This window comes from Hirundo rustica, chromosome 6 (genome assembly GCF_015227805.2).
Source record: "Hirundo rustica isolate bHirRus1 chromosome 6, bHirRus1.pri.v3, whole genome shotgun sequence".
Lineage (NCBI taxonomy): Eukaryota > Metazoa > Chordata > Aves > Passeriformes > Hirundinidae > Hirundo > Hirundo rustica.
In genome coordinates this window covers 11,003,908-11,024,251 of record NC_053455.1, presented here as the reverse complement: position 1 = coordinate 11,024,251, position 20,344 = coordinate 11,003,908, and the positions used below count along the sequence as shown (strand labels likewise).

General features: G+C 35.7%; 1 protein-coding gene across 6 annotated transcripts in view; it reads left to right on the top strand.

The window, feature by feature from the left end:
* The window catches only part of PPP2R5C (protein phosphatase 2 regulatory subunit B'gamma), a 77,234-nt gene that overhangs the window by 44,310 nt on the left and 12,580 nt on the right, over window positions 1-20,344 (top strand). For all 6 annotated transcript variants that reach the window (XM_040066165.2, XM_040066166.1, XM_040066171.1 and 3 more), the window contains 7 exons: window positions 5,756-5,955; window positions 11,124-11,234; window positions 11,854-11,946; window positions 12,045-12,175; window positions 14,762-14,821; window positions 16,735-16,843; window positions 19,003-19,056. In XM_040066165.2, the coding sequence (XP_039922099.2) occupies window positions 5,756-5,955; window positions 11,124-11,234; window positions 11,854-11,946; window positions 12,045-12,175; window positions 14,762-14,821; window positions 16,735-16,843; window positions 19,003-19,056 (758 nt within the window). The remainder of the gene's footprint in view (window positions 1-5,755; window positions 5,956-11,123; window positions 11,235-11,853; window positions 11,947-12,044; window positions 12,176-14,761; window positions 14,822-16,734; window positions 16,844-19,002; window positions 19,057-20,344) is intronic.

Here is a 20,344-nt window from a genome sequence, read left to right as displayed (position 1 = left end):
CACTTTACAACACTGACATCTACATCCCTTATCTTCAATAGTGAGATAAAGAACGAAAGTTTGTTCCTCTTCTGTGCTACTTAAAATGTTTATATGTGGTACTCTCCTGAGCTTAGCACTAGCACTCTGTTTTTCTCTGAGTGTTTCCGTGGCTTTTTGGTCTCTGTGGTCATTTTTCTTGTTTTAAGCATTTCTTTTAGTAAAGAAATGTTTCTGCAGGATCAGTAAATGAAACAATATAACGAGCAGTTTTTTCTATGTATTTTTTAGTCCAGGACAGTCCAAGACAACATCTTGCCTGCTTTATCTGCAGCCAAACTCCCACTACTAGAGTTGCGAGTTCTAGTATAAAACGTATTGTGTATAATTTTAGTACTTTCCTGTATTACTTGGGTTTATTTTTATATGTTGCTAGAAGGAATAGCTTTAATTAAATTTGTGCATGCACGAATTTGAAGTTTTCTTCATGTGCCACCCACTTCTTTCCAATATCATGTGTTAGGATAGAATTCTGTTAATGGGAGACTGTCATCTTTAATTAGTGCTAATTATTGTCATCATGATTTCAGTAAAATCACTGAAAACTATTAAGAGTTGGTCACATAATAGAAATGCAATAAAAATCATTCCAGAATAGTGTTTCTCTCTTTGAATTAGGATGGTAATTATATAGTTTCAAAATAAGGTAAATATTTTAAATAGATTTATCAAATGTTAGTTCAGGTTTTTTAATATTCTATTTCTAATTCTTCTCATTTTTAAGGACTTGATCACTAGTTTTGGAAAAAGTATTAATTTTGGTAAACCCATGTCTTGACAGCTTATGTTCTCCTTTCCATACTCTGTAGTTCCTCTGCCTTTGTGTCTGGCAATTTCCATTTCTCTTACTCAAGGCACTGAACTCTCTATTCTTTGAAAAAATGCTGCCATGGTATTGTCAGCTGAAGTGTTTTAAGAGAACATTGCAAGATACTGGACTCCCCTTGTTGTAGTACAACTATATAAGGCATCTTACAGAGCTTTAATAAATCTTTAATGCTGCTTTTTTTGATAATGAACATCAAATTAAAAATGCACTAGTAGTTTTGACCAGCAGAATGGACCATGTAAATTTTGACCAATAAATTTAGGGATATCCTCTGGGCACCCTACTTGACAAGCTTGACAATAATTTGTTGTTTTTCCAAATCATTAACAATTCTAGTCCTTCATTCGGGTTGCTGACACATTTCATGAGATATTTTGTCTACTTGCAGGCAAGAGTCATCTTACATGCTTGGACTTTTGCTCTACACCAGTGTATTACAGAAGCAGTTACTTTCAGCATATGATTTTTAGTTTTTCCTTTTTCCTATGACTTTGTTTTTGCGCATGCTCCTTCCACTTTGTGTGATGATATTCTCTGGCTTAAACTTCTGTGTATCTTTCTGTATGAAAAAAATCTAGCTGCCCATTTAAAATGAGAGTAGCTTTATTTACTGTGTGTGCATAATCCTGATTGGTAGCTGTGGGTATCTGATAGTTTTAAAGAAAAAAGAGCTACTTTTCTTTCAATGAAATAGGGACCTGTCAGCCAGCCAAATCTGGTACCTCTGCTAAGCTTTTATATATGAGTAAAAAAGCATTCACACAACTTAGATGAATTTTGTCTGCTGAATGTATTTTTTGCAATTTGTCAACCATATCAATTGTTTTCTGCTTTTAAAATGGTGTAACATTTTGAGTTTTACTGTCCCTAAATTGTGTTCTGTGGTAGGAATTGCTCTTCTCTTTGTGGTAGGAATCAGCTCTTCTGTGTCAATATATGACCTAAAACTTGAAATTCAACCTTATTTTGGTTCCAATGTGTCCTAAAAATCAGCTGGTTTATGTGACATCTCTGGGTCACCCACTTATCCTGCCTTGCCTTTTGTCCTCAATTCAGCAACTATTACATTACACTGTTGTGAGAAAAATGGGCTTCAATGAAAAAGGAGGGGATGGATCTAACATAAGTGCCCAGTGATGTCACAATTGCAACACAAAACTAAAAATATAACTTTCAGATTTGAAGGAACATACAAAATATAATTGAGAAAACAGTAAGATCTCTGCAGTTCTATAAGGCAAAAATATTTGTGTGTCATAGAATACTGAACATAAGTGCCGGCACTGAAAACATGAACTTCAGTGTTATCTGGTTTATTTATACTTAAAAACAAGGGGGGGAAATTGTTTTAATATGAAGACATCTTGATTTGTTGGAATTTTCACATTTTAGTTCTTTAGCTGGTCTGTACATTACAAAAGAAAAGGTGGGGGTGGTAGCTCCTGGGTGCAAACCAGTGCCACATCCTGGCTGAGAAGCATGTGGGGTTGAGGACAGCTGCCAGTGTGAAGTCTGTTTGCAGTAAACTCACACAGGAAGAATTGTTGAAGATATGCCTGGAGCCTCCAAAGAATCTGTTCCCATACAGAGTTCAGTGTTTGAATGTAAGCTTTTCCAGCCAATTATTTGTGTTCTGCTAAGGCACTTGGTAGCTGAGTACCTCTGATATTTACCTGGCTGTTTCAAAGGGAAATACGGACTGGAAGTGCTGCCTTTCAGAGATACTGGTCGAGTTAATCTGATAATAACAGCCCAGCTAGTATCAGTTATAAAGTGGGAGATAACTTCTTTTATACTCATCAGTGTATCAGAGTCTGGCAAGGCCACAGGCTAAGATGATGTTGGAAATGTTATATTGAATAGCTATTTCTGTGTTGATACTGTTACAACAGAAGGAGCAGAGCTTGCATGTCTGTAGGTTGTATAATTTGATCCAACCATTATCCTGTGATTGTAAGGAAAAAACCTCTGAACAACCCAAACAAGACAAAAAGCTGATCCCTCTGTCCCAGAGACGTACCTTGCTTTCATAATATCTGCCATCTTTTGATACTTTTTCCAGTGCATATTTCTCTTACAAAAAGGACAGTAGGATAAATGATGCAGGCTTAGGCATAAAATATGCCATAACAAATTTCTGTAAAGCTGTGTCAAGAACTGATGAATATATATATAGTATATATATATATATAAAGTATATATATATAAAGTATAAGACTGACCTTCTTTGAGATTATAACAAACTATACTCCTATTCCAGTAGAGGAACAAAAATAGTACTCATTTAAGGTATGAGTAGTGACAGGGATAAGTGTTTGGAATGAATTAAAAAAAAAGGTTATTCTACTGCTACTGTTTAGAAGCAAGTCCTGTGAAGATTATGTAGATCGTTGGCTACCAGTTGGGGAAGGGGAGCAGAGCATATGGGATTTTGGTTTGGTTTGATTGGGAGTGATGGTGCTTGGGGTTTTTTTTAAAAAAAAAACATTGCTCAGTGACTATGTTTTTAAGTTCTGGTGTAATTTTAAGGAGTAGCTTCTGAATAATTATGACCTTCCCACAGTCTTTGGGGAATGGAGCACCAGAGTTGCACAAGTAGGGAATTTTTTTTCCCTAATGGCATTTTCTTCAAATATGCAGTTAATTAAGCAAATGAAAGGGAGGAGTTATCACTTAATTGAACTGGAAGGTGATTTAGAAATCGGCATGCAGTTAGCTGAAGGAACATAACCAGATAGTCCCTGGCAACTGTCTGAGGATAAATGACTTGTTGGGGCGTCCTAGAGTTGCTCTGCAGGTGTGCACACATGCTCTGCACAAAAATTATGGGCTACTCAAGTCATCTTCTTAACCACCTTCTGCTTGGTATCATGCTGAAATCATCCTTTGAAACAGTAAAAGTAGGGATGATCCTGGTTTCAAGGCAACTGCTCAAGATAAAGTACTACAAAAATGTGAGGTCCAGACACCTGAAAGCTGTGAATGAACACTCCTAAAGGACGGGGTTATGTCTCGCCCAAATAAACAAAACACAGTTCATTAGAAATGTGTGTGGTTCTCAGGCTGTTTAAAGAAGATCTCTCAAATAACAGGGATGACTCAGGTACTTAAAATAGTTAAGCCACCTCAGAACAAATGGCAAGGGAGGTGACTTGCCTGGCTGAGGGTGTTTCTTGACCTTCTTCATTGTCAGTCTTTAACTTCCACTATTAGTGGTAATTGCATCTTTAATGCTTCCTCTCTTTAAGGTTAGTGTAATCACTGTAATTGTATGTCCATTACTTGTGTAATTATAGTCTGTATTGTAGGGTTTGGATTTTGTGGACTGTGCATTCATAGCGCAGTATCCCTAAGTGTAACTGTTACACTTCAGGTTCAACCGCTTTCCATTGTACAGTTAATTGGGGAAAGGTAACTGCTCCAACCACTGTGTCTGGGACTTTTTACATTCAGGTCATAAATTTGCCTGGCTTTCAGTATACAATTAATTACTGGCTTTCAGTATACAATAAATTACTCAATTAATTTCTTTTTTTAATATTTTCTCAGGAGAAATTATTCATTACTTTAGTTTTTAATTCAAATAAACAAAAGCATGGGTATTCTGATACAAAATTTGTATGGCTTTGTTCACAACACGGGACAGGAATTTTGGTTTGTCAGAAAGTTGTTGTTCTGTATAGGGACACCTGTTACCTAGCATTTCTTTTTACTTCTAGAATTCTGCACTGTCTCAGGTGTCTTGGTGATACCATAGTCTAACTGGTTGTGATTTCTTTCATGAAGGCTGCATTTTTATTCTGTATGTTCTTGAGGGCTGTTACTGTACATTGTTTTCTTACTGGAATTATTCTTCAGAGAACTTAGGCACATGTAACTTTAAAAAAAAAAAATGCCAGCTGTTTTAAACCAAATAAGTCTTCCAGGCTTATTATATCAAAAATACTTTTGGAAGCAACTTCTCTTTACGAGAGAGGAGCTTTGTTGTTATAGGAAGTTTTTCAGGCACTTATAAGGAGAGCAACTGGTATTTAAACAACTGGGCTGTAGATCTGTTGCACATTCAGTTAATTAGATTGTACATACACATGTGCTTGTATTCAGCAATGCCACTTGAAATACTTGGATGGTAGCTCTTGCTGCTTGTGTAAGAAAATTCTAGCATTTTATGATCCTCTAAGGAAAAAGAAAAAGTCATCAACTGGAAGAAGTGGGAGTAAATTGCAGAACTATTTACGAAGTCAATCTAGTCCTATTTTTAACGTGCTATTACTGCCTTAGTAGTTCCTATCTAACAATAAAAAAGTCATTATGCAGAAACATAAAATATATTATGGTATAAACTTAGGCAGACTCTCTGTGTGGTGTGTTCACATTTCATGTCTTAAGCTTTGTGCTGTAATCATGTGGCCATTTTAATTGGACATGAGTTTTTGCTGCAGTCACAACATGGTACTGTTTTGCATGGTAGTTTACCTGTGGCCAGTTATCTAGTATTTCCTGTACATTTAAGTCCTGACCTTGGAAGTTTTTGCTGTGTATAATTTGTAATCTCACATATATCCATCATTTTAACAGCCCATGGGATTACTTAGGCAAAACACAAAGCACATGCAGGCATTTTTTCAAGTGTGTATTTTTTCATGCAGTGTCTGTTTCTGGCAAGGGCAAGTTATGCATCACTGTTGCAAATTTTTAAATCATCCTGACATGTACAGAGTATTTCAGTGGGGTTCATACTCTGGAACATGATATTCCTGAAGATATAGAAAGTTTGCTTGTAATCTTAAATTCTTCTCTACCTGTGTTTCACAAAGTAAAAGTGGGGAGGGCAATGAATGCACTGCAGTATAATTTAAACACTGCATAACTATTTTCACTTTTCAGATGTTCCTCCAGCGGATCAAGAAAAGCTTTTTATCCAGAAGTTACGACAATGTTGTGTACTTTTTGACTTTGTTTCTGATCCACTAAGTGACCTAAAGTGGAAGGAAGTAAAACGAGCAGCTTTAAGTGAAATGGTAGAATATATCACACACAATCGCAATGTGATTACGGAACCTATTTACCCTGAAGTAGTACATATGGTAAGTGATTTAACAATGACAACTTTATGTTTTATAATTCAATGTTGCTTCTTCAGTTGTATCAGTTTATCTTAAGAAATTTTGCTGAAATCTTCAAAAAAGGGTCAACTATGTTTGCACATCTGCAAAAAAATTATAGGGCTTTGAAATTTTAGTGCCAGTGTTGATTTTTCATTTTTGTAAGACAGAAACTAGACACATATATGATGCAGAATTAGATGATGGTTTAAGTTGGTAAAAACAAGATCTTGTATTTATAAAAATAGGGAGGGAACTTAAATACATACATATATATATATATAAACTGTTTAAAAAAACATGCAAATTGTAAAACTGAAATTTTAAAAAATTGGAATATTAGAATTAAGATCACCTGTGCAAGCTTGACACTTGTAATCCTGTTCAGTACCAGAGACTGACTTTATGATGTGCTCAGAGGTGAGAATGAGAGTCGGACTTTATTAAAGTTCACTGGATGGCAGATGAGGTTTCTGCTGTAACAAGTTATGTGAACCATTCAGACCTGCATTGTCCCTCCCTTCTCACTATCCAAATCCTGGCTAGATAGACTTAGCTTATTTTTCTGTTGTGTGCAAGTCCTCTCCAGAGGAGGAGGCCACAAAATTTCAGCAGGGTCTTTCCCCTCTCATCATGGTGGTGAGCAGACATCAGTGGCTTGGAGTAGCAGTTGGGTTGAGGTCTGTAGCTGTTGTCTGCAAAACCCTAGAACAGAAGGCATCTTTTGAAATTCCTGACTAATAAGCCTACAAGAAGCTCTTGGCTGTGTGTAACAGGATGGTTTTTCCCAAGGCTTTATAACTTAGAGTGAATTTTCAGTGGGTTGAGAAAACAGTGCTTATTTAAAATAAATGTGAACTTAGTCAGATTTAGTGGTCTTCCTGCAAATCAGAGACCTTGAAACTTCTTCGAAGATTCTAAGGATTTACAGTATGTAGGATGTTGCTTATGATGAAGATTGTTATCTAAATCGGCCATAAGTGTTTACAGAGACAGAAGTTATTTCCATGAGAAATTCTGAGTATACGAGGATTACACATAACTCTGAATGTCAAACGTACCCAAAGCATTGAGGATGGTTAATGAGGAGATGTGGGATCATGGCTTTTCCCATGTTTTAATAACTTATTTATATCTCTGGGGGTTTTTTCCTAATTGATTACTTGTTTTGGAGTACTTGACACTGTTAAAAGGAGAGTTATGAAAGAGAATAAGCTTGCTGAGACTTTCTTTGGGTAAAGTGGAGTTCATGATGGGTTCTTGAACACTGATGTCAGACATTGGTGTTTGCTCTGTGCAAGAATTCTTAACTGCCCATAGTTCGTTGCTTGTGCTTTCTATGCCTGCATTATCTTTCTCCATCAAGCAGCTGTGGCCAGAGTACGCTTGGCTAAGAATGTATACTTCCTTTGCTTGCAGATGCACCCAATGGTAACCGAGTCTGCCCTTCTGTCAGTTGAGCAGATCTTGCAGCAGAATTTGGCTGCTATCTTGGTTACCTGTGTTTTGCTGGTAGCCTGCAGTGTTCAAAAATTCTTTTGGTGAATTTAAAATGCTTTTTGTGTGCAAGAATTTAAAGGCTGTGGGGTTTCCTTGCATGGGTTTTACACAGCGCTGTGAGAGACAGTCAGTTAAGGCGCCTGGACTGGTGTTTTGAGGTTAAATTCAGATAGGTTTTTTTCCCTTTGGTCATTTGTTGGAACAACTGTATTCTTTGTCCAGTAGTTATGATCTTTCCTTCAGGCATGTATGTGTAGATTGTCATGCATGTTTGTTAAGTTCTAGACATATATCTGAATTGATTGTGAGGATTTTCAGGAAAATAAATGTAATGTCTTCGTGTATTTTAAATCTCTTCCAAGAAGCATTGATAAGTTATGTGCTGCTACTGCCACTGAATTATATTAGTAAGGAATAGCATTTTCAGTAAAATTATGAGGATCAAGAAATCTTCAGATTTGAGAATAGTTCTCAGTTTGGGAAGTTTGTGGAGTTGGCAGGGAAATTGGGATTTTGCTATGCCGTTCTGCCAGACTTCACAGCTTGGAGGTTACTTGTTTGTGTATGTACATGTGTAAATGCTATATATGTGTGTGTGTGTCCAAGTTCTGTTTGGTGTTATTAAATTATTATTTAGGCCAATCACTTAGGGCAGTGAATTTCATGGGTTATCTAGTTACAAAAAATAAAAGAATGTTTCCCTTTCCATAGCTTCAAACATTCTTTCTCTCTGACAAAAGAAACATTTATTTTATAATCTCATTCTTCTTTATAGTTTTAATGCTCATGTCATGTCTATCCATCTTATCCTTTGTTCCCCCCCCCCTTTTTTTTTTTCTGTAAGTATCCTGGACTAAATTACAGGAAGATCTTTTCTTTAAGCTATATATCCATCTAGTGGTTTAGCTAATAATTTAATGTTAAGCCTAAGTCTTTTTTTCAAAAGATATGAGAAATTAATTTCTAAAATGGATTTAATGATCTTCTTTCAGAGTGGATTCAAGAGTATTTTCCCTTTCTTCCTCAAAGAGCCAGCTGATATGTCCTTCAAATTCATTTTATATTTCTAAGCAAAGATATGATGAAAAAGGAAATGTTTTATTAACTGCTTGTTACACAAGTTCCATTTCCTTGGTGTACTATAATTAAGTACCTCTTCTCAAAACTATAAAATGTGTAGGCAAATATCTGAGTAAACTTTGTAAATGCACATTATGTATTTAGGGTTTTGTGATGAAAGCATCCATTGCACATTCTTACTTGGAAAATAATATATGCTTTCTTTTAGCTTGGCTTTAGCAGAAAGCAGGGCTTTATGAGAATATTCAGTTGTGCCCTAGCACATCATGGGGTAGTACTTTTTTTTAAAATTGATAATATGTATAGGAGCAGATCTAATTTTATTCAGCAACTGAAGTGGTTTTCAGTGCAACTTTTCATGCATTATTAAAGCTATATGCTCATGTATACCCATGTGAGCTTGAGGTTTAGTTGTTTTTTTTTGTTTCATTGGGGGTTTTTTGGTTTTGTTTTCGAAGGGGTGTTGCAGGTGTGGTGCTTTCTTTGCTCTAGAATAGGAGGAATTGCTGTGAATAGAAGTGTGCTGCTTGTTGCTCTAATTTAGCTATAAGGTTGGGCTTCTTCATATGAGTACAGAAGGCACAGACTTTCACCTTATGTGCCTCTTGATTTAGGGCTGTTCACATCAAGCTTCACTCAGGCTGCTCAGCAGAAGGGAGGAGAAAATGTGTAGTATCTCTGTTGCCTACTTGTTTGAAAATATTCTCTTATTTATTCGATGAAGACGGCCATAAGAAAAGCAGGGTTTCTGACTGCCATTACAACAAAATTTTTTACCCTGAACCAGTAAAAATGCAGTTTGTTTTCTTTTCCTTTTTGTTCTTCCTTCCTCCTGTTATGTCATTTGAAGTCAAGTGGTGTTAGTGCTGGCAGCACTGACAGAATTTTGGCACACTAGGCCAGTGTTCATAAAGACTCTAGTTCCATAAGTTTGGGGGGTTTGTGAAATTTTGTTGGTGGGAGGAGGAGCTGAGGAGGGAAATGTTTTTCAGTTATGTTGTGTTTACTTACACTTCTGTGGGAAATTTGCCTTAGAGGAGATCAGGCTTCACAGATTGTGTCTTGTCTGTTTGTTCGAAAGGCTGGGAAATTAGAAAAAAGATCAGCCATTTGATGGGTAAAGGACTCACTGATATTAATTCATTGTAAGTTTTCCTAAACCTCAGTGGCTTAATAGACAGGAGAGTTTCAGGTTTGTGCTTTCAATGCAAGATCCTGCAGCTTGATTTGAGCAGTTTTGTTTTCTGTTGGTCAAGGATATAAAATGCAAAACAGATCAGATATGGCTTGACCGATTCCATTTCTCATGGAAAAAAATACTCTCTAGGTTTTTAATCTTTCTATTTTCTGTTTTCAAAAATACAAAGTACAAAACTTTGTTGCTAATACCTGACATGACCCAGTTCTTTTTTACAGTGAGAGCCTGAGACTTCAAGAATTCTTTAGATAAGCTTATTCTTCCATTTGTTTAACAACCTTAGCAAGTTGTCAAGTCTAGTCTTCCTGGATTTGTTTTCTTGGAAGACCACTGGTTAGTGCAAATTTTCACCATAATTTTTGAACAAAGGTTAGAGATGGTTAATCATTTGATGTCCATGCTTTTAAAAAGGGGAATGTAAAGATATATCAGCTTTACTTTAATTCTCTGCAGTAGTGATTACTCTGACATGTCAATCTTTGTATGTATCAGACCTATGTCGCAGTTGCTTGGCTGAAGGGATATTATGCAAAAAAACAAAGCGTCAGGATGACTTTTCCCTCATGAGAATGTAATATAAGCCTTGCAGATTTAGCTGATGCAGTTTGATACTGCCTCCCACTGTCTGCTCAGCCATCTGTCAGATGTGAGATGGTAGGACAGCACCTACATATGCTCCTTGGCCCTTGGATCTAGACAAGCACTTGGAGACTGGTCCACTTCCATGAGGATGCTAAGTGTTTTTCAGGAGGTTTAGAATTCAAATATTGAAAGGCTTAGGGTATTTAGTTCTCCCCCCTTCAGAGCTCTGTAATGTCAGGTATATGGCCATAGTTTAAAATAAATACCATTGGGGATGGTGTTGTGGAATTTGGTTTTGAAGTGTTCCTGTATGTGTGCAGCCACTATGTGAAATGAAACTAATATTTTACAGAGAAGAACAGATGTGAGTTATCTTTTGTTTGTATCTCTACTTCTGACTTATATTTTTGCAGGCTGCTGCAAGGCCTTATAAAGTGTGTATATATAAAAATGTTTGTGTAAACATTTTAAATACATTTTCTTACATACATGTCTGTGTGTAGAGAGATCAGAGCAGTGTCCTCATAAAACACATCCCCACAGTAGTTTTGTGCTTCAAAGAGTCCTTACTGTGTGGAAAGATGTTCTCCAAGTTAGAACTATTTAAAGAATGTTCCTCACTGTTTAAAATACTGCATTATATAGCTTGTATTTTTGCAAATGTTAATTAAAATAGTTAATGTAAAGAATTCTTAGTCAAAACCATCTTGGAGTTTGGTTTTTTTGGTTTTTTGGGTTTTTTTTAGTCATTCAGTTGTTTCAGAGTTCTTAAAGGCACATGTAATTTCAGTTTGCAGTTAATATGTTTCGAACATTACCACCATCTTCCAATCCAACGGGAGCAGAATTTGATCCAGAGGAAGATGAACCAACCTTAGAAGCTGCATGGCCTCATCTACAGGTACTTCCTGGAGGCTGAGACATCACAGTCTATAACAGAAATTTGACATTAAATTAATTGTTTATCTTTTCTAAATTGTTTAGTCTGTGTGTTTATCTCAAATCAGTTAATTTTCTATGTAATTTTTAAAATGTGTTTCTTGAATTACAACTGAAAATATTTTTTTTTTTTAATCAGTTGTTATAGGTTAAAGGCTCATTGTTTCTTTTGGTAGAGATGTAACTGCTGGGATTTTAAATGAGCTTCTGTTTGTCACTGTGAATGCTTTGATCTGGCTCTGGCACAGCTTTAACTTTCAGAGGTACCATGACAAATAGAGGAGAGCAGAGACTTCTTAGAGTGTGTACTTCTGGGCATGATAAATATTAGATTACTGTGTGTCATTTGAGTAAAGTGTAGTGATGGAGCTCAGCAGAATTTGTGCAGTTTAAAGACCCTCAAGTTCTTGTAATTTGTCAGGAGAGCAAGAGCAAAGCTTTTACTGTGTGTTATATAGATAAATATAACTAAAAACATTTTGCAATTCTGAGCAACTTATAGGCCGTTTTAGTAATGTGATGCTTATAAAATGGTTCTTGTTTAAAAGACTAATACTGGGGTTTTTGTTTGTTTTTTCCAGCTTGTTTATGAATTTTTCTTAAGGTTTTTAGAATCTCCAGATTTTCAACCTAATATAGCTAAGAAATATATTGATCAGAAGTTTGTATTACAGGTGAGGTAAAAAAAGATTTCTTTTTAACTTCAAGCTCTAAATTATTTCTACTATGCATTAGATTCATTTAAAGTGCATGTTTTTTCCCCTCTTTTCAGCTGTTAGAGCTCTTTGACAGTGAAGATCCTCGTGAAAGAGATTTTCTTAAAACAACTCTTCACAGAATATATGGGAAATTCTTAGGCTTAAGAGCTTACATCCGGAAACAAATTAATAATATATTTTATAGGTATGTCAACATCTTTGTATTATGGTACATGTGTTCAGGTATGCAATTAAAACACTCCAAGACACTGCTAACAATTTTTAAAAGTCTTAATATATTTATACTCAATATTGCTACATATAATAATAGTTAATACCACTGTGGGAGATTTAAATTACGGTAGTCTTGCCCATGACATAAATCTGGCAGCTGAAATTTGAGTTAGTATATTATTTAGTGGGTGGTTTGGTATCTTCGTGGGAGGCTTTGGAGGCTGCTTGCTTGTTTTTGTGGGGTTTTTTGGGGTTTTTTTGGGGGTTTTTTGGTTAGTAGTGTTCCTATTACACTGATGCCTTAATAAGGTGTAGCTCTTTGTAATACAGAAAATGGGCTGAAATTGAATGACTGAGAGATCTGTAGTCTGCTTTAAGGAACATTTCTGCTGCCTCTTCTTTACTCAGAATTTACGTGTGCAGTTGAGCTCTTGTGAAATATTTGGGTTTTGCCATAAAAGTAAATGTAGTATTATCACTGATACAAAACCAAAAACCAACCAAACAACAACAACAACAACAAATTAATCCCCTGTATTACCAAAGGTCTTTGGAAGTGTGTTTTTATTGCTGTTATGTCCAGAGTGGATGCAAGTTTGTGGTGCCTGTTTTAATGTTTTAATTTTGATATTCTTTGCTTTTCTAGAAATAACAATGCTGTATATCAGTTTTACACTCCTTCCATCATGCTCCTTCTCTGCCACTGTTTTCATCCCAAAATGAATGTGTGGTGCTGCCTCTTTAAGAAGGTAGCAAGAAGCTGCCAGGCCCTGGGTGCCATATCAGCAGTACCTGCTGTAGAGGGAGCTGATCTTCCCTGCCTGTGGCAACAACTGAGCCTTTGGGAGGAATACAGAGGAGCTACTTTAAAATAATTAGTGAGCCTGTGCTGTCTCTCAGTCAACTGGAAGTTGACTTCACAGGACACTCTTCACAGGACAAGTGAGGAGCCAGTATATCCCAAGGAAAAAGTACAGATGGATCTTAAAGATGCAGACATTTTTCCCCCATACATTAATAAATTGGCCATGGATTTTACTAAATTTAATCCAAAATTTATAGTTTGATCAAATATCTGAACCAGATGGTAAAACAGCATCATAGCAGATTATATGCACTTCTGAAAAGTGGTTTTATTTGCCACTTCTTGCACTTCGCTGTCAGAGATAATGGAAGTAGTCTTCAAATACAGATAGTTCTGGTGCTAAGCTTTTGAAAGACTTAAGAAATGGTCTGGTCATTAGATCAACTTTACACAGTTTGTATAAGAGAGTTTTCAATCTGACATACAATTGGGTGATTATATAATTTGCACGGCTACGAAGTTGTGGTAGAAAAAGAAAAGCCGACCACAAACTTAGAGGAAAGCTCACTTAGCTGCATAATATTTAGGAGCTTGAAGTTTAAAAATTTTGCATCCAAATGTAAACTGGTGCACTTGGGTATGATCACCAAGGCGGGAAGTTGTTCCAGCTTCTGTCTTGAATTAGTGAATTGGACTATGTGAAATGATAAACTCTTAAAGTTTATCATTTCATAACTTGAAAAATACTTCATTTTCGTATAGTTTTGCCTTCAAGTTGTCAGTTTATTACTGTGCTTACCTACGAAATGTGTGGCCTTCATTTGTCTTTTAGTCATTGACTAGAATTACATTATTTCCCCATAGTGCATTAATCTATTTTTTCCCTGAAGTAAAATATTTTTTTAAATTTTTAAACCTTTATGTGCCTATTAATTCAATCCCAGCCTTTTTACATCAGTGTGTTTAATTTTGCTTGGAATTGTTGTCCTGAATTATATGGAAAGGGTCTTTAAGGATTAAAAACTGTTGCTTCGAATATTCTGGATTAAAAATAGCTGTTAATATGCCATCCTATGACAAATTTTCAAATTAAAAAATGCTTTCAAATTAGTGGATTTATTTTCTCTTCAGTGTCAATTTTTATAACTCTGCAAATTACCTGAAGCCATGCATAGAACTTTGTCAATAAATTTACACTCATGTGAAGGAGGCTGGAAAGGTGACTGCCTAGTAAATTATAGTGCTCTGTCAAAAGAAGACTCAGGAAAATGTGATTTCCTTTGTTCATTACAAGCCTTTTGTATGCACAGAGATTTGTAATGCCAAAAAGCTTTTCACGGCCAGAATCAGTAACTGTTTGAACACCTTGTGCTTGCGTTTGCTATAGAAGGTTGAGTCATGGCATTTAGTTATGCCAGATATTCTTGTGTTGTTTTAATAATTAGAGCATTATTTGCACTGTTTTGCATTATTAAAATGGCATAAAATATGAGTATTGGGAAAGCTTGAGTGTAGGCTGCTTTGTTAAATGTGGGAGGAAAGAGCAAGCAGGTGTGAAGGTTAAAAGCAGCTGGGTGTGCTACTGATTTTTGTTTCCACAAAGTTCCTTTTCCACTATTTCTCTCTGCTTTCCTTTTTCTGAGTGACTGAAATATTTGGGGTCAAGGCTACCTGTAATGTTAGATGGGTATCTTGGTATTAGATTTGTGTCTCTCTTCAGCAGTAACCCCATAAAATGTTTGATTTATTTAGGTTTATTTATGAAACAGAACATCACAATGGCATAGCAGAATTACTGGAAATACTGGGAAGGTAAGATGTAGGTTTTGTTTAATTAAACTCACTTGGTTTTGAGAGTAGACTTCAAAAATCAAGGGGTTTTTATTTAACATTGTAGAAGCAAAGAAAACTTGAACCTTGTGGCAATGCTTTGGGATATGACAATTTTTGTAATCCTGTTTTTTAGGTCTTATTTTCTGCTTAGGATCCTTGTAATTAACATTAGTTGTAAAGCAACAAGTAAAATGTAGTGAGTTGAAATTTATTAAAAATTCTTCACTGAACACACAGTGGGTAAACAAAGGAAGCACAGGTTGTAAAAATTCAGAAACCTCATTTTGCTAACCCCATAATTTCTCAGATTTCAGTGATGTATCTGTAAGCCTTTGGCACTAAAATTTTACAATTTAAAGCTGATAGCGTCATTGAAACTATAGAGTTTTTTATTAACTGATTTCTGTAATCCATGTGCAAGCATTTGGTATTTGTCATGCATTGATACACTGCCAAAGCTCAGTTAGGATGACTTTGTCTTTGCACATGAAAGTTATAGATCAGCAGGAGCAGGTTGCTCAGGGTTGTTTGGTCAGGCTTTGTATATCTCCAAGGATGAAGACCCCCACAACCTTCCTGTGCAACAGGTTCCCATGTTTGTCCACACTTAAAATAAAAAGGGTTTTTTTCTTGTCTTTGAATTAAATATCCCATCTTTCAGTTTGTCTCTTGCCCTTTCAATGCACAATCTGACTCTTCACACCTTCCCTTCTTGTATTTGTACACATGGGTGAGATCCCCCTGAGCCTTCTCTGCTTCAAACTGAACAGTTTTTTCAGCCTCTCTGTGTATGTCAGATACTCCAGCCTCTTCACTGCACTTTACTGGACTCCCTCCAGTATGTCTGCGTCCTTCGTTTCCTGGACACAAACACCAGATGTCTCACCAGGGCTGAGCAGAGGTGAAGGATCACTTACTCACCTCAAATTAATGGCAGTGCTGTTTGCAATGCAGCCCAGAAGGCTGCTGAAATTGGAAAGATGTTTTGAAATTTCCGAGGTCTACATGCCTGCCCAGAATAGTTCTTTAATTTTCAATAAAATATTCAGTGATTAAAGAAGTTACATGTCCATCATTACATAAACACACTATACTCAAGTAACACTTATACAAAGTCATCATGAAAGCTATAAAGTTTAATACTAGAATATGAAGCTATATCTTCCAAATTGTTATTGAGTCGCCAGCTTTTTCTCATTCTTGGTTTTGTTAGGTTAGCTTTAAGTATTGCAAATTTAAAATTGATGTCAATTTGGTTTGGGGATTTTTTTACCCCCTAAGGCTTCCAAATCAAAATTTCTGGTAGCTCAGTGAGGTTTCTGTGCTGTAGCTGTTCTGTAATGGTTATTCATCCAGTCCATTAAGAAGTTTCATTGAGCATGTTGTTGACACAGAGCTTCTTGTTCCAGTACTGTGGGTTGAGGTGAAGGTGCCATTGACCCAGTACCGAGCCACATCTGCACTCAGCTCTAACTGGGATGTCTTGTGTTGGAATGCTGTTAGGTTGTGCTCTAGGGCCTTACAGAAACACTAACAGTTAAGTAGAAGTCATGTTTTGACTTGTTTGCTGTCCTGGATTGCCTCTTCTCCATCCAGTCTCTGTTTCAATTGTTAATACCATGAAGAAGCTGGGAGAGATGTGTAATCAAAGCTTTGAAACAGTGAGTAGTTCATAGTGAAGGGTGAAATCTGAACTGTAGTTGTGTGCAGCTTGGAAGAGGAATTTGAGACTTGTGAAAAACTTGGTTAAGGTATGGACAGAGATTGATCTGACTATTCTATTCATTTGTAAATATTAGAAAGCAAGCCCAAGAATTTTTGTATCTCCTGTACATTAGTGCAGACTTCTATATAATTACTGATCTTTATTTTTAAATTTATTTCCCTGGCAGCATAATTAATGGATTTGCCTTACCATTAAAAGAAGAGCACAAAATATTCCTATTGAAGGTTTTGTTACCGTTGCACAAAGTGAAATCACTCAGTGTCTACCATCCACAGGTAAGTTTTGCTTGGTTTTTTCATTCTAGTGTTTAGGTAAGGTTGTTTGAAGAGGCTGGGAGACTTAAGTAAGTCTGCTGTGAATTGGGTTCTAAGCTCCAAAAATTCACTGATAGCCTATGTGGGGAAAATTGCTTAACACATTTGCCTATAATGCTTCACTTGTTGATAGAAAAATTAAAAAGAAAATGTGTACACAATAATACCTTTTCAAAAAGCACTGTAGTGTTTATAGATGAAACATATAGTAATTGGTTCATGTGAGAGTTCTTAGTATTTATCTGCACGGGGGTTTTTTGTTATCTTCTTGTCTGTAATGTTTAGACATAAAAAAATTGCAGAAAAGTATGGTTTTAATGAATGTCATCTATAAACACTTCATTCTAAATTACATGGAGCGATTCAGCTGAATTCAGTTTCTTGAATTCAGTTTATTGCTTTTAAAGGAATTGGGAATTTACTAGGACATCATTATTTAATTCAATTGATCCTTTTAGAAGTACACAGAAAAAAGGGGGCTTCTGAGTTGCATCGTGCTTTTAAACCATCTGTATCTTTTCTGTGCTAAACTTAGTTCCATTCAGAATTTCTAGAGGAGTGAGAAGTCATACAGTGTGAGAGAAAATATAGTATTGTTGTGATATGCTGAAATTTTATGAGATATTGTTATGTAACGGTTGAGTATTTAATTTGAAAGTTCAATATTTACTATGTAGTTTGAGTACTCTCAAGTTCTAAGTACCATGTATTCAAATAAAATTACGAACGACCTGTATTTTTAGGAATACCTTATCTATAATTACAATTCCCTAGTAATGAGAGATGCTTATAAGCATTTGCTTTGGATCTTGTCTTCAGTGGCTTCCATCAGTTGCTGTTGAAGTAATAGAATAAAATGCCTCCCATTTCAAAATTTATTTTTTATTTTTTAATGCCACAATCAAAACCTGTTGGGGTGTGAACAGCAAGACCTTTTGTATCTCAGCTAGAACAGATATCAACAGTGATCTCCAGCTTTTCTACTGACCTGAGGCATATTGTTCTTTATCAGCTCCCCTTAAATCACAAATTAATTCTCCAAAACCTTCAGCTGACTTGCATTGCTGTTCAGCATCAGTAAAAACAGGGTAGTGACATAGGGATGCCTCTCTTACATGGCCTGCTGAATGAAATGGAAAAGTATTTCAAGTGAGTTTAGTGTGTGAAACACTGGAGTAGATGCATGAAAATTCAAATTGATACAGTTGCAGGTAGAAGGATTTGCTGCTGAAGACATACATGGAGAAAGTTAATTTTTGTGTTAAGTCAAATTTACTTCAGAACAGGGAAGAACAGCAGTTGTAGTAATCTCAGCACATTCCTCAAATTACCATGGAGTATTCCTGGTAGGATTCATCAAAAAAAGGAAAGGTCATCAGCTGAACTTCAATAAATGGAGAGATTTTAGGAAGATGTTTAAAGTCTGTGAGATGAGCAGTGATCTCCCCTCTTACTTTGGGATTATTGGCCTATGGAATGAAAGGGATGTGATACTTCACTATTTAGGCACAGGTGGACAGTCTCATTTTCAGCATTGCAATTGATAAATACTATAATTCAGCCTCAGGTTGCATCAGCTTGCATTGATAGGCATAGTTATCAATAGTTGTTGATAAAAAATCCCATATACAGTTGTTCAATGCACTTTTATCTAACTTAGTTTGTGAAATTAAGTTGTGAAATTAGGTAGTTGTCTACTTAGGCTGTGAAATAGAAAATACTTAATAAATCAGCATGGGACACCAAAATGTTAGTGAGTGGAAGGAAAGCATTCTAGAGGACAAGATCATGATTTTTAAATCCTGTATTTGAAAAGATGAAGTGTGATGAAATGCCATGTGCTAGGTGTAAAAAGAAAACATCAAGTCATATGTGTCTATATTATAACACAGAAAAAGGTGGGGACAAACTTGCAAAGGTTGAAAAGAATTTTTAAAGTCTGTTTACCCTTCTGTTTAAGTTGCCTGCCAAATAGGTTTTTAAATTTAAAATTTTTCAAGTTAAGGAAGAAGCTTGTATTTAATTTGAAATGTTCAGTTATTCTTGGCTTATGCTAGTGACTTCAAAATGTGTTCAGTTGCATAGTGAGTATTAATAAAACTCTTTTTCTTTTACTGTAGCTGGCGTACTGTGTAGTTCAGTTTTTAGAAAAGGACAGCACACTTACAGAACCAGTAAGTTTATCTTGCTTTTATTACATATTTTGAACTATCAATGTTACTATACCGTACATCTGTAGATTGTTAAGGCGGTTTGGAGAACAAAGTATTTATTTGTAATGGTTTATATTTGAATTGAATATTTAACCATTTTAATCTATCAAATGCGTTTTTTTCCAACAGTCATTCAGAATATCCAAAACTAATTAAAACAACATTGATAGTATAGGTCTTACAAAGAGACCAGGTTTTATTGTGCTTATTTTGTTCTGGCTGAGCAGATAGAAGATGGTGGATCCAGATGCAGTTTAGTCAGAAATTAGCTTGCCTGAGCTGTGCTCAGTTGACAGATGGATGTTATGATGGAACATAGATTTCTGACACACAGCTACCAATCGGTGCAAGGGTTTTGAATCAGATCCTCTTCATGTCTACCAACCTTGGACTGTGGTCTGGCTGCACATAATGAATAGGTGAATAATTTTGACTGTTCTGTAGAGTATCTAGTGGTTTGCTTCATTACACCCAATATCAAGTAGGTAAGAACTAATCTGTTTAATCAGTAGAACAATGAAACAATTGCTGCTAATAAAAGTGCACGTTATTCAATTATGACCATTTCCATTGTAAAATGGAAACTGGTTTTCTTGAAACAAATAGAAGTATGCACCTGAGCAAGAGTTCTCTTCTAGCTGGAGCTTTTAATAGTTAAGAAGATAGCAAATGTCAGGCATTCTCATTTGTACTGTATGGGATCTTGTTTTCTTAGCTTTCTTCCAAACATCAGATGCATATTTCCTAGTAGAAATCTGAACTAATATGCAACCAAGTTTGTTTCCTTTTTTGATCCCAAATTGGTATGTGATTACAACTTTAAAAACTTAGCAAACACATTAGCGAAGTACCGAGTTCCTCTTCAAAAGATCCTGGTCCTTTCAAGTGTAAATGCTTTGCTTCGCTTACAATTGTCACATGAGACTTTTTGACATCTTATTTTTTAAAATCTGTATGTTTTGACCAAGGCTTCATTGAGGACATAATATCTGTTTTCATGATTAAATAATACATACATTTATAGTAGATTCTTTGTTAAAATATATTAATAGAACTTAATTGCTTGAGTTTTGGGTTACATCCCCAAGAAGGTAGAGATATAAAGCATCTGTCACTTAAGTGGCAGGTAATTTTCCCGATGACATAGTAGCAAATTTGCGCTGATCATATTAAGTTAGATGTTAGGTTTTCTCTCTAGTATTTTGATTTTTATTTTCGAACATGTCTTTAAGACATATAACTTTGTTTT